The sequence below is a fragment of the Stegastes partitus genome, unplaced genomic scaffold, assembly GCF_000690725.1.
Source record: "Stegastes partitus isolate 25-593 unplaced genomic scaffold, Stegastes_partitus-1.0.2 Scaffold369, whole genome shotgun sequence".
Classification (NCBI taxonomy): domain Eukaryota; kingdom Metazoa; phylum Chordata; class Actinopteri; family Pomacentridae; genus Stegastes; species Stegastes partitus.
The window spans coordinates 401,172-415,891 of record NW_007578100.1 but is presented as its reverse complement, the minus strand read 5'-3'; the positions used below and the strand labels follow the sequence as shown (position 1 = coordinate 415,891).

Genomic DNA, 14,720 nt, shown 5'->3' with positions numbered 1-14,720 from the left:
GAGTTTTGGATTTCGCTTCCGAAGTCTGAGCTGTTAATCAACTCCTGTTAGATAAATTCTGTAACTTGTAATCGATCTATAAATAAAGCTGACTGATAAATATATGCAGCGTCTGACAGATGGAAGAATCCTCCAGTCTGTGCAGGGAGGGAAGGGAAAACGACTTAAAGTCCTATAATTAGAAAGAAACACACGAGAAACAGAAAAGAAAGTACAAACGACAAAGAGCGAAAGATGTCAACTGCTCGAGGCGGTGTGTGTTTCTGTGTAAGTGTGAGAGGAACAGATGAAAAACCAGCGTCTACGGGGACTTGTTCCAGTTCAGTATTTTCCATTTAACAGTGTGACATTTTACCGCGAGTCGCTGAACAAACTGCTCCTCTGTGAGCAGCCTCCGTCTTCCTCATCATTCACCCTTTTTTTTATTATCTCTGTCAGCGTTTTATTGAGAGCTCCACCTCTGTAAGGGCTTCCACAGCTGAGACTTCATTTCTTTGTCGTCTCACATCCTCTGTGGTTCACCTGTAGAAGAGTTTACTGAGCACACATGCTGCTGTTTAAGGCTCTTGTCTGTTGCTGAGTCTCACGAGTTCACACATTCCTGCAGTATCTAATACCTGCCAAGTACATCCAAACAGTAGCTCAGAGCACAGTTGGCCAAGAGAGCATTTTTCCATTGACAAGACGTTTAAAAAAAAAAAACTATAGATGTAAAGGCTGTCAGAGCAGGTTGTGAAGTGAGCGTTTTTTTCTGGACTATTTGATTGAAAGTTCTAACAATCAAAAAATCTGGAGCATTACCAACAATAACAACAACTAAATGACCTTCCAAGCAGGAGCAATAAAAGAGAAACAATAGTGTGACCCTTGATTTAACCCCCGTTCTAAACTACAAAGCTAATCACACAGAAGAAACACACAGCACAGGTTTATGCTGCCGACACTAGAAGGGCAGCGGGCGCCTTCCTGCAGGGCAGTCAGAGCTGTAATCCACACGGACCTGCACATGCATGTTGCAGCATTAAGTGCAATATCTTATTTTATTTAACCCTCTGATCTCCAGGTAGTTTCTGGGTGTTTTCGTACATTTTTTCTCACTGTGAGCTCATTTCTTATTGCAACATAAAGTCCTGACCCGCTATGGAAACAGCACAAGCCTGAGTAGAAGTAGAAGGAACTCAAAAATGTCTTTGGTGCAGCATGAAACAGTTTTAATACCGTAAATCATTTAAAAAAAGAAAATAGTTGAACTTCTTTGATTATTTATTTCACAAAATTTGGGAAAAGTTTTAATAAACATGTACAAAATTTTACTAAGTGCCCACACGTGTGATCACCACTGAAAAATAGAACGGCAGCACTACACACTATAGATATTTAACTTCTTACATTTTTTATTTGTTTTAATACTTTTCTCCTCTTTGTTCTGTGCAAACTAACACAAAAATCCCTGATTTTTTGTCGCATAACTGTTAACTAACACAACTACATGAGAAATGATGTGATTTTGATGATACAACACAACTTGGAATAAGCTCAGATTTGGTGAAGTTTCCCAAATTAATGACACTTCACTGATGAGTTGTTCAGGAACCATCAGAGAGTTCAACATTTAGTGGTTCTCTCAGTTCTTACAGCTGGAAAATTGTGTAATTTTGGTGATTTTGTAAAGACAACATTCCTTCCAAACCTCTTCAGCTGGGTTTCCTGTGTGAGCCTTTCAAGACCACACAGACACTGCATGATGTTTGACAATATTACTGAACTTTACTTGATTTCCTCTGGAACAAAATGCCCGACCTGAAGCTTAAAATGCAGACGGATTGAACCGGTTCTGCCTGAGCTGACGGGTCAAACTGGGCAGAATTTCCCTGAAACCTACGTACCTGAAGTTTCATTAACATCTGGTGAAACAACACTGGCTGTGTCTGAAATCACCCACTCACTCCCTACTCCCTATAGCAGGGGTGTCCAATCCTGGTCCTCGAGGGCCACAGTCCTGCATGTTTTAGATGTTTCTCTCTTCCAACAACCTGATTCAAATGATCAGCTCATCATCAAGCTCTGCAGAAGCCTGAAAACCATCCTGATCATTTGAATCAGGTGTGTTGGAAGAGGGAAACATCTAAAACATGCAGGATTGCGGCCCTCGAGGACCAGGATTGGACACCCGTGATCTAAAACATGCAGGATTGCGGCCCTCGAGGACCAGGATTGCCCACCCCTGCCCTATAGTGATCACTATATAGGAGGCACCTCGGCAAAGTAACATTTCGGACACTACTCGAGCTATTAATTACGTCGCTCGCTAGCCGCAATTTGTACCGCAACAGCGTAGTACAAACACATCAAATTCAGTTTATTGCGTAGCTAAGAAATCTAACTAAATCAAGTTTATTGTCATTTTGCTGTACATACCAGATGAGAGAGCGTTTCTTCAGGATCCAGTAACTTAAACCAATTTAATTAAAGTAGTGTCCTATGTCCAAATCACAACCGAGCGCTGCAATTTTAGCGACGTTCACTGTCCGGGTGAAATAAAATTTAACAAAACAAACGGGAATTTTTTGAGTTTGTCTCGTTTCCATTTCCTTTCGCGCTGTGCATGACGGTCCATATTACTCGGTTAGTGACCATCGGCTGTACACTACTTGTCACGGTGCATTGTGGGATATTTTGAGTGCACTATATAGGGTGTAACATTTGTAACTTAACATTCGGGCACCCCTACAAAATGCCCTATATAGTGCACTTACACAGGACACAGGGAGTGATTTAGGACACAGCCACTGTGTGACATGTTCCCTGACAGTGAATTAAAAGCGCACCACCTACACACTGACACAGAGGCGCTGCTGCAGAACAATAAAGCAATTTACCACCTAATTATTTTTTCTCTACTGGGCTTAGCCCCTCCACAACAATTAACAAGGACAGTTACTAAACAGACACAAAGACGATGGATGTTTATGAAGCCATTTTTGCATATGAACTCCTGGCAAACATGACGGAGGTGTAAATGCATGCACGCCATCACAGCCCTGCAAATGCGTCTGTCACTCACCGTGGTCGTGTGCAAACACCAGCAGGGACAGCTCCTTCAGCCTCTGCGCAATCTCATCGTACGGCCCGCAATGCTCCCCGGCGCCATGGACAACAAACACCAGAGCCCTGGAGAGGAAGAACAAAAGTTAAGACCTGCACTTGACCTCTCAAACAAACAGAAAATGTTTGCATATTTCTGCACGGGAGTGTCCTGTTTCCTTGATGAACTGATAGAGTCCAGCTCTGACCCCTTAAATCAGGACAAATGTTGCATCAAGAACCTAAACACACCTCACCAGCAGGTCGTTGTGGAGCTTTTATGGCTGGTTTAGTAGAATACATATCTGTGTCTGTCTGATTTGCCTCAGTGTGTGTTTGAGTGATGAGGGACGGAGATGAGAGGAAAAAAAAAAAAAATGACAGATGAAGAACGGCAGAGAAAGACAGGCTGAGAGCGAGGCAGACTGTGTTTTCAGAGATAACAGCTATCATCCATCTGTCGGTCTGCCAGCCTCTACCCACCCCTGCCTGCCCGACTCAAAACAGACACAGAGGAATCCAGCATAACACAATGTGCCCCTTAAAACAGTCATTCCCGGTTTAACATTCCTCACCTTAAACTGACCTAAAGCGATGGAAACATTGGTTTTGTTCTCTGAGAATATCAAAAAAAAGGTGGACTGTATGTATTTTTCTCACAACAGCAGACTCAGTGACTCAGTTTCTAACCAAGTGTGGTTTTTTAAAAATGTATTCGCTCAAGAAGGCTGGACGGAAATAAACACTTGAAGTTATTTTTCTTTCTCCCCAGCGTAAGGAAAAACCATTATGTTGATGGGTGAATGCTGTAAACTGCACTGAGACTTTATTTGTAACCTGAAGAACTTTGTATAAACGTAACTTTCTGTTGTTTGTATTTTCTCGCACATGGTTGCAGAATTTTCAGTAGAAAATACACAAAAATGTTCATTACCAAAGATGTTTTCCATTGTGTCCCTGTAAGTGTTTGACAGATATGCAATGATACGCTTCCGTGCAAAGACTTTAAGGGTTATTATAGAATATTTTTACCATCGAGGCTAGCGGTTAGCATCAACAACAAAGCTAATTTTCAGCACATTTTCTCTATTTTTGTTTATCACAAATTGTCAGTGTCACAAACATTAAAAAGATAAAGGTAGAGTCTGTGATTCTGGAGAAAAGATTGTTGCTATCATTTGTAGCCGTTAGCATAGTTAGCAGATTTAGCAAGCCTTTCAGTGCTACCTATCCAGTGCACGAGCGTGACCGTGCACGAGCGTGAACGTGCACTCCAGACGGGCGATGGAGTCGAGTTAAGCGGATTCCCATTTACAGAAAATGTAAAAGTTCTGTGCACTGTAGAGGAGCGTGAGAAGATGATCCCTGAATATGACAAAACGTGAACCGGATCACAATCTCCTCTTTTAATTAGCCAGAACTCTAAACAAGTTGGATAATTATGCCATTTTCGACCTTTAAAATTTAAACTGCACATTATCAAGCTAGAGGGAAAAGTGCTGTCCTCTGCCAAGGCCAGTGCTCTTACAATTTCAAACATCCATCCATCCATCCATTATCTATACACCGCTTAATCCTCACTGGGGTCATGGGGGGCTGGAGTCTATCCCAGCTGACTTAGGGTGAAGGCAGGGGACACCCTGGACAGGTCACCAGTCTATCACAGGGCTACACTTAGAGACAGACAACCAAGCACACTCACATTCACACCTACGGACAATTTAGAATCACCAATTAACCTCAACATGTTTTTGGACTGTGTGGGAGGAAGCCGGAGAACCCGGAGAGAACCCACGCTGCACGGGGAGAACATGCAAACAGATCCCAGGTGTCCTCACCGGGATACAAACCGACGACCTTCTAGCTGCGAGGTGCTAACCACTGATCCACCTTGCAGCCCCAATTTTAAACAAAGTAATCCAAAATTTACCGGGTTCTTGTGGGTCAAAGTAACACTTGTGCAAGGATTTTACACCAAACTAGTACATCTCTAGCAGGTAGAAGATCATCATCCTGCTGAAACCTTCAATAAATACGACAAAGTGGTTTTTTTTGTCCAAACAGACTGATTAGGTCGAAGCTTATTTCACCTATTTAATGTGTTTCAGAGGTTCACAAAGTGTCCTGTGAAGTAAATCCTGAACTTTACTTCACGTTAACTCAGCAGGAGATATATTTTGCTAATTAATAGTCTAGTCTCTGCCAGCTCTGGGAAGCTTTTCTCTTTCTTTTTTTTAAAGGTTTTGCTTCTTTTATCAGTGCATATTAAGCAGCGCTGAAATGCTTGAGTGTTCTTCCTCTAAGCAGCAGCGCTGAGAAGCCTGTGAGAGCTTCAATCAGCAGCAATAGACTATTAACCCAAATGTATTCAGCGGCGACGCAGGGAAGAGGGAGCGACGTGAAACAGGGGAGAAAGAGTGGAAGTGTGAGGGAAGCTGAGGGGTGAGGGGGTGGATGGGTGAGGAGGAGGAGGAGGAGAATAGAAGTGGCTGTTCATCAGGCTTCATTAGCAGATTTCACCGGCTGCGCTTTCCCTCCTTTTTAGAAAGCCATCGCTCTGGGCTAAGACTTCCTTTGCACTCAAAACCAGCGAGAATGTGTGTGAATGAGTGTCTTTGTGTGGGTTAGATGTTCTGTAACACACATGCAGAGGGGCAGCGGAGGATTAATGGGGGTAAACCGGGTTCACTGTAAAGACAACTGTACAGCGAGGAACACAATGTACGCTCCGTTTGTCATTTGCTCGCCTTTCTCTCAGCGATTTTCTCTCTTTGCGCTGCTGTATAATCTCACTTCTTCCATTTTTTTTTTTTGTTCATCTTGTAAATTCCAGCTCTAAGTGCGTCTGAGTTGTCAAAGAGAAGAAATAAAGGCGACACGTCTGCTGCTGACAGCTAGCAGTAGGAGACCGCGTTCTGAAAAATTTGAAGGATTTAATTACCCAGAAATTGAATCTTAACAGATGTCTGCATTCACTCAGCGACAGGCATCTGCAGACAAGTGACAATATTCAGGCGTCAGCAGCTCGCTGGCTCAGCCGTGCAAAAGCCAACTCGCTATTTCCACTTGGCTAAAAAGTGGTCTGGTGAGGCTCAAGAGGCATTAGCTCAGAGCAAGTGTTACTTCAATAGGCTGTGACATTTTTGACGTTTTTCCTTTACCTGAGCAGACACCACTCCACATGCTGCTGTAGGCTTTACTGCAAAAGGAGAAGACCGATGACAGTCTGGCTCACATTTTTACTCACTGGGGGCTCTTTTGTCACTGCAATGCAAAGAGCTGCACCTCTTATGGACTAGAGGTAGAGAGAAATGTCTTCTGTGCATTAAGGCTCAGTTATAATGGAATCAACATGTACAACACTTTTCCAAGTGCCCACAGATTACCAATACTGGAATAAATGGGGACTCTACGTATTATAGATATTTCACTTTGAACATTTTTGTTAACACGGCCTGCAGTTCAGCCTAGTTCAGCAAAAAAAAAAAACATCCCTGAATTTTTATTATATGATTGTTGGTTGTAGATGAACCACTAATGGCTTGCTGGTTGTGCTGATGTGCACAGAATTTTTATTTTTTTACAAAGTCTGATTGCTGCAAATTGTTTATTTTTGGCCAATTTTTAATTAAGACATGTAGACCAAAGTGATTTTGATATAATGTTGAAGTTTTAACTTTAGATTTGATCATGTTTTCTGACAGAATGATACCTTAAGTAGTTCAAGGGCCATGAGAAAGTTGAAAATCTGACATATTTTCGTTGTTTTTGCAGCTTCTGGCCCTGATTAATGGTGTAATTTTTGCATTTTTTCCCCCCAAATATAATATATTTCAATTGCACCAGTGTGTTTTGGGGGTCAAACGTCACACCAAAGTTGGCTTTTGGATACAGTTTAGGGTAAAATAAGAAAAATGTTTCATGTATAATGGGGAGAAATGGGCACTTTCCCATTTCTAAAGGTGATTTCCTAATTAATCAATCATAAAAAAGTTAATTTTCTGTTGAGAAACTTACACACTAGAGAGAAGACAAACCTCTAATAATCCAAAGGTATTTTTCAAAGGTAAAATGAAGACGGAAGATGAAACTTTTACGGTCATTGCACAACAAAATGCAGTCTTTCCACATATTCAAGCCTGTTAGGAAGCCTGTGGGTCAGCCACACCTGGAGCAGATAGGGTTACAGGTCTTGCTTCAGGGCCCGATGGTGGCAGCTTGGCAATGCAGGGGCTTGAACCAATGACCTTATGATCAGCAGAACAAAGCCTCGAGCGCTCAGCCAGCCCTGAAACAATGTTTTTGCCATTTGGAGCAGCTGAACACTATCGCTGCATGATAGACCTCTGTTTAGAGATGTACTGAATATTTTACATAAAGCTAAAATACTACAGACACAAGAGACTTTTCTCTTTTTCTTTTTAACTCTCTCTAATTATCGCTCTTTACTGTCTGGTTTGGCCCATGGGAACTGCAGACCCACTCGTCTCTCACACCATTTCAGTTGCTGGAACAACATGGCTTATAACCAGCCTTATTAAAACACTCAGAAAGTGAGTGAGAGTTTGTGCCTCCCACTGGCTCGACTCAGAGCTACTCCAAACAATCACAGGCACGAAACAAAGCCAAAGCCCTAATCCCCTTAATGCAACGCTGACTGGCAAACGCAAGATTACAGAGTTCATAAACCTTCAGTCGCTGCTCAAGTTCTCCACCTTCAGCTGTCAGGTTTACAAGGAATTCTCAAAATTAGCCACGAGATCACAAAATGCTTGTCGAGCTCTGATATGAAATTCAATTACTTTTCCATTACTGTTCCCAACCTCATGTGCCCTGTCCGTTATCACCTTAATTAAAGCAAACAGTAGCTGTTTTCCATCAAAGACCCGTCCAGACATTGTACTGTGGGAAAAGCAAGGTATAAACAATGATGGCTGGGTTCTATTTAGACACTTTCAATGTCAACAGTGCTAAATGAAGGCATAAAAACAAGTTCATAACATCTCGCTTTCCACGACTCACTGTTTTGCATTTTTCAATTACATGTTATCGGACATTTAAAAATGCCGTTCAGAGATGACATCGCCCCCGGGGTAAGCGGAAGGTGTCAAATTAGCTGTGCCGTCATGGCTCGATATAAATATAATGTGGTGTTAAATTAGCATGAGGGAGTTTGGTGTCCACATGTCTAGACTGAGCAGCAGCCAGACGAGACAGCATGACTAAACACGGGTATGTTAATGACACAAATGTACATCAGAGCTATTTAAAAGAGGATTCTGGTGCGTTTTAACCTGGCGTACTTCCCATCACTGTGGTTATTGTGGCTCTAATGCTAACTTTGCTTTGTAGAGATTCAGGAGTCGCAAAAAACTGCTTGTAAAGAGCATTTTGCAGAGCAGTTAGCTCCACGCAGCTTTTCAAAAATAGTTGATTTTTATATGAATCATACAAAATCTTAGTTTTTCTTGGCCGAGGCTAAACACAGAATAGAACAGACATGTTGCTACTGCATTAGGGGATGCTTGCCAGCGGATCTCGTCATCGGCATATTTATCTGCACATGCTAAGTTTGTTCACAATCTGATTTTAACTGTGGGGATGGAGGCAGAAAGACGGCAGGACGTCCTGAAAGACAGCCTATCTCAGGAAACTGGTGGCCTTCCTGCCATAAATACAGAGTAATCCCAGCTGTGACACCACAACTAATAGCTCCACAGCTTTGAATAGGGATGCTAATTCCCAACTGTTTTCTTGTGTTACCAATCAATAATCGATCACGATGTAGGATGCTGACGTAGCTTACAAACACTGTCAACTCAGCTCGTACTGAATACACTGTTTCAGGCTGGTAGGCATTAACTGTTAACAAAAGACTATGTCATGGTGGCCATTTACTAGCAGAACTCCCACAATGCTCTCTGCTTGCCAACACAGAACTGCCCGAAGTCCCAGTAACTACCTCCTCTGGTCGCTACAGCACTAAACAGTACGAGGCGCCACCTAGCTGTGCAACCAGGTATTACAGCTTATCTACAATACTCTTTCTGGCTCGCATGTCCTGTGTCTTCTGGATTGTCGGTTAAAATATGTTTAATTGGTTAACTTATAAACAGCAATTAATCAAGTAAATGTCAATCCATAAACATGGTTGTTCGAGAGAAGGGGAAATCAACTGGAACAAAAGGCCAAGACTGGGCAGCCTGACCTGTACGCTGAAAGCTAAAAATAATTAGAAAAATGTCCTTCACAGGCAGCTAGTTTCATTTTTACTTTTTGACGGACTCAAAAGATGAACATTTAAAAGGATTTCTGTAACAATCAGATTCTTTGGAAAGCTGTAAGGAGCTCAGGCTACGTTCTCTGCTAAATGCTGTTTCCCTTCAACCTCTACAACTGAGGGAAAGAGTGCAAAGGTAACGTGACACTTGGAGCCACTAGAACCACATTAAAGGGAAATATAACAGGTTGAAATGAGCCAGGATTCTTCTTTAAGTGCAGACTAAGTGAACGTACATATATAATACGGATGTGTAAGTTTAAAAAAAAAAAAGTAGAGGAGAAATAAAAGAGGACCACAGATAGCAGACATCTGCAAGAGACATAGACAATAAAAGTATGAGTCTGAGAGCTTTGTGTCACTATTCTGTTTTATCATTTATGATCTTCTCTGTTGGACCAAAGTGGTTTGCAGACAGGTATAGGACAGGGGTCAAGAGTGCAATCATGGAGTAAACTGTAAACCTGATATTAGCTCATTAGCACTACGGGCTTATCTCTCACTCTTTTGATGTGCAATCCTGAGAACAAAATCTCGATTACAGTACAGAGAAAACCGACAGAACCTCAAAGAGCTATTGTGTCGGACCAGCTCTCCCATATTCTGGTTGGTTGTTGTATTTGCAGTTATCTCACCAGTTCACCCACCAGATCTGTGAGTAGTCTACTGTGAGCAGACTCAACGATGGCACCCAGTCACTTCAGTTCTCACTGAGCTAAACAAGATTTCCATCTCTGGAGTTTGCTTCCATGTTGTTCAGTACCGTCCCACATGCTCGGTAGCATTTCCCTCCCTGCGTGTACGCTCCTGCCCAGCCCATAGATTTACACTGTGATCACTTCATGCAAATTTTTTAAAAACGGCTATCTGGGACATGGCGTTAGAATTTCACAGTAGACAGAGTAATCATTGATCTTTGCTGTTGGTGTCCTGTCATCAGTTCTACCATTTGTTTTGTATTGGTGATTTATAAGCATGTGCAATACAGCAAGTGACTACAGCAGCAAGTCTGAGAGGCAGCGTGGTATCCAGTCCTCTTAATACGTCCATGGTACTTTGCATTTTGCTAACCTCGCTCTAGGGGCATGACACACACAAGCATTGCATTGTACTTAAGGTCTGCATAATTCAAGGTATCACAGGACTGTTTAAGACACTTTTTCACGTGGATTCCCAGGTGACAGGAGGATTTGATGCACTTGGAGCGAAACGAAACAGACATGACGGAGAAGAACAATGAGACAGGTGGAAAATGAGATGGCGTTTGAGTCAGAGTGCAAGTGTGACAAAGCGATATGGAGAAGGACTGAGCAAGAGAGTGCTGCGTGGAAAGAAAAACACAAAGAGAGAGAGACGGAGCAAATTGCTGTGTGATGGGGAGAAATGAAGGCGCGGAGGCAGCCACGGCAGGAAAGTTTACACCGACGAAAACAGAGAGCACACTATTTATTTAAATCCTGTGCAAAGTGAAAGATTCATTTTATCAGTTCACCTAAAACACAAGATGGACATTTTACCCCCGCTGCAGAGTACAGATCTCAACACAGCAGAGCTCAAGGGCACCGCATTTGTGGTGCAATTGTCTGAAAATAGTCATAATCAATGGCTGTTCCCAGCAATAATGACACACGACAATGTGCAGTCCTTGTTGTGAAAGGTTTAACAGAAAACTAAATGTCACTGTGGATGTGCCAGCTGTCTGCCTTTATGCAGATGGATGGAGACACCTGCTCAGGAATAACATGAACATTCAAAGCAGGACTTCGTATCATTTTTAAAAACAAACCTGTCTCCTAAACATCATGGTCCTTTACGATTAAACTACATTTGGAATTGTGTTTGAAAGAAGCATTTTTTGTTTTGTTAGCGACATTTCACTGCTTCTGCATCAGTGAAATCTAAACTCAGTGCATTACATCTGCTTATTTCCTGCTCTCTGTGCTCACATGTACTGTGCTCCTAATAAAGCTATTTACATCTGTTTCTGCTGTCAGACAGTGGAATGAGTAGGACATAGTGACTTATATGGGAAAAAACTCAACAAATCTACTGTGTGGGGTTGCCGCTTTAGCTCACCTGGTTGAGCTGGCGCCCCATGTACAGGGGCTATAACCGCTGACATGGTGGCCATGGGTTCGAATCCCGTTCATCAACCATTCCCCTACTTTCCTGTCTCTCCTTCAACTGTTCTATCTAAAAACAGGCCAAAAATAACTTTTAAAAAAACCCAAAAAAGCCAAATGTACTGTGGCTTCAGCATATATATTTTTTTATCTAAAATCATCCTACAGAGAGAAACTTAAAAGCAATAGGAAGTTTTGGTCTCACACTCTCATTCATGTCTGTGCAGTCAACGTTTTTCCTCTGTGCTGTCAATCACAGAGTCCACTTCCTGAAGGGGGCGTGGCCAGCAGCCGCATCTCTACAATCAAAGCTACAGACACTGGACCAACCCATGTAGAACATCATGAGCAAACTGAAACATCTTTTCTTCATTATGGACACACGTGAGATTTTCATTAATTTGCTAAAAATAAATAAATAAATAAATTGGCTCAACTGAAAGAGAAACCTCAGACTCCTGTTGTGTTGTTTTGTGTTATGGATTTTGTGGCACCTTCAGCCCAGAAGCCTTTCCTACTATGTCATAGCCTTACCTTTAAGCCAGAAAATCATAAACAAGAATGCAGTTATTTGTATAGAAATGTTATTTTTGTGAAACAGGGATGCACTGAATTGAAGACTGAAGCTAACTGACACTGCAAACTCAGCATCAGATGCCAAACAGCCCAGAGAGAAACACTGAGCACATTCCAGTAACTATCCCATGTCTTAGACCCCTGTTACATTATTTAGGATTGCACATAAGTTCATGCTCAGTGTCCCTACGTCAATCAAGAACACACACTACCTCTGATTCTGCTGCTTTTACTTCCCATTATTGTTGGAACTAAACTTTTTTCTACATTCATTTTTACACCTTTGCCCTTTCTCTGTAGCAAACTGCATTTTTGTTTGATTGCTCCTATACATTCTACTCAAATTAGCTAATATTATTTAATGCATTTGTATAGTAGCGAAAATCCTCAAAGTAATTTATGGAAATCCTAATAATTTGACCAAACACCATGACAATTATCTATACTCTCATTTGGATAATCCGTGTCTCGGCTTATGTTAATGTAAAAGCCGCTGCTGCTGGTGATGCACCTACTGCTAGAATAATCTCTTACTGTCTCTTTTTTGTATTTAATTTACGAGGAGCGATCGCAGCTGGCACCTGGAATCACCTGCTCGTTGGGTTTTATGGAATTACAAGTGCCGCTCGTAGTTTATGCACCGGATTACTCAGCCGTAACACGCCCCTGAGCGCAAACATGAAGGGAGCCATTGCAGGCCCTTTGTCTTCGTAATATCCTCCACGGACACAGTGGAAACGAGCGTTAAATAGTCCGACGCCAAAAACACAAACATGAAAGGAAAACTCAAGCAGAAACCATCAGCGGCAGTGCTGGTAAGGATACAGGTGTGCAGTGGATGTATAGCTGCAAGTGTGGGTGATGTTGTCTATGTGAGTTCAAAGCCCCAGTCAGACATCTGTTGGAGGATCTGTCAATCATTGTTGATATCCCCGTGTGCCGCCGCCGCCGCTCTACCTCTCACCTACTTCCTGCTTCGAGTGAAAGGATCTTTCAAGAGCGCTGTGACCTTTAACCTGATCTTACCCTCGAGCCAGCAAGAAACATTTGGGCTAAAATAATAAAAGGTTTGCACATTTTTGTAAGTTTTGCTGCTGTGTTGCTTTCTGACGCCATGGTGAGCATAAAAGGCAGAATATGAAGAGCTCATATCTACATTCCTCCTGGGAAACTCATCCAAGTGGAACCCTTAGAGCCTTATTTCATTGACAATGTTTTTCGTTTGTGAACCTTTTAGCTTCTCTTATGAAGACTGTACACATTGTACAGATTAAAAACAAATAGGACAGCATCCAGATAAATGATTTTCAGCTGCTCGAAATGGGGCAGAACAACAAAAATCAATATCATGGGGGTTATTCTGATGTTCTGTACGTTCAGTGTATGTCAGTTCAGGCTACTGCCCTTCTCTAATGACATATTAGGATATAACACTTGATAATCATCCTAAAGAACAAACATCCATCCATCCATTATCTATACACTGCTTCATCCTCACGAGGGGCAACAAACATCTGATAGTATTTATTTTATATTTCATATTTTGTTGCTATTCTATCATTTATATCACCTTTTAACTATTTTTTCTTAGACTGTGACCATATTAGCTGCTGCAAACCAAATTTCATTGTACTCTTGTCCAATGGCAATATAGCTTCTTCTTCTACATGACTGAGGTGGTTTTAGGTCTCATATCGTCCCCCTTTTCAGCAAATTAAAAGTCTCACATGTCCCTAGAATACATGTTCCGATTTTTCAGCTCAAAATAGCTGCTGCTATTCCCACCCTCACTGACATTGTAGAGAGAACCAGCTGACTGCATGGCCGCTGACATGAACTAGTGTACGAGAGCAGGGCTCGTATCGCTTGTAACTTCCTCTCTGAACAATAAATTTGCATGAAAATGTCGCCCCGTTCTCAGCCCAGCCACTGTTTGTATCGTACGGTGAGTCTGTCAGGCAATGTTGTGGTTATAAAATCAGCAGTTTAGTGGTGCAGAGCTGCAGCTTGGAAACAGCTCTGAAGTGACAACTGATTAACATTTAGTCCTAATGAGCAGCGTCGCTGTTTTATACTCGTTCTGTTGTCTTACAACACAACCAGAAAAATATGTAAATTAGAACATGGGATTCGACTGTATTAAATGCAGTATGCAAATGTAAACACTGGCCAAGCGTCGGCTGCACAGATGTACAACAGGCAACATGAAAACACAGTAACCTCCCCAGTCCTTTTTTACTGGTTTCCACTATTTCTGAATGTCCATCGGGTTTACCATTAGTCATATTAGCAACACAACATTCTAACAATGAGGATTTTCCTACTGCTGTGGTGACACTGCCATCAACAATAAATGTAATCCACTGGATTTTCAGTAGCTCAGATGCTGGGGGTACATGGAGACTGTTGTGTTCACTCTGGCAGCCAACAGCAGAACATCTGGTGAGCTTTGCTGTTGGCTGTGATATTTTTTAAATTAGCAGTGGCAGGTCTTGAAAGTGAACAAACCCGGTGGACTGAAAGGCAGCGAACAGTGAAGGCACAGGGTTAACACAAAGTTTGATTGGTTCTTACTGTGAAATGTAGCCGTTTAGTAAAATTCCTATTAGCCATCTATTTGCTGGGGAGGCAAGAGGAAGTAAACATCCTCATATCTT

At 42.0% G+C, this 14,720-nt stretch overlaps 1 protein-coding gene across 2 annotated transcripts in view; it reads right to left on the bottom strand.

Moving 5' to 3' along the window:
• Window positions 1-14,720, bottom strand: part of mgll (monoglyceride lipase) — a 55,460-nt gene that overhangs the window by 31,419 nt on the left and 9,321 nt on the right. For both annotated transcript variants that reach the window (XM_008284721.1, XM_008284720.1), the window contains one exon: window positions 3,065-3,171. In XM_008284721.1, coding sequence (XP_008282943.1) covers window positions 3,065-3,171 — 107 coding nt within the window. The remainder of the gene's footprint in view (window positions 1-3,064; window positions 3,172-14,720) is intronic.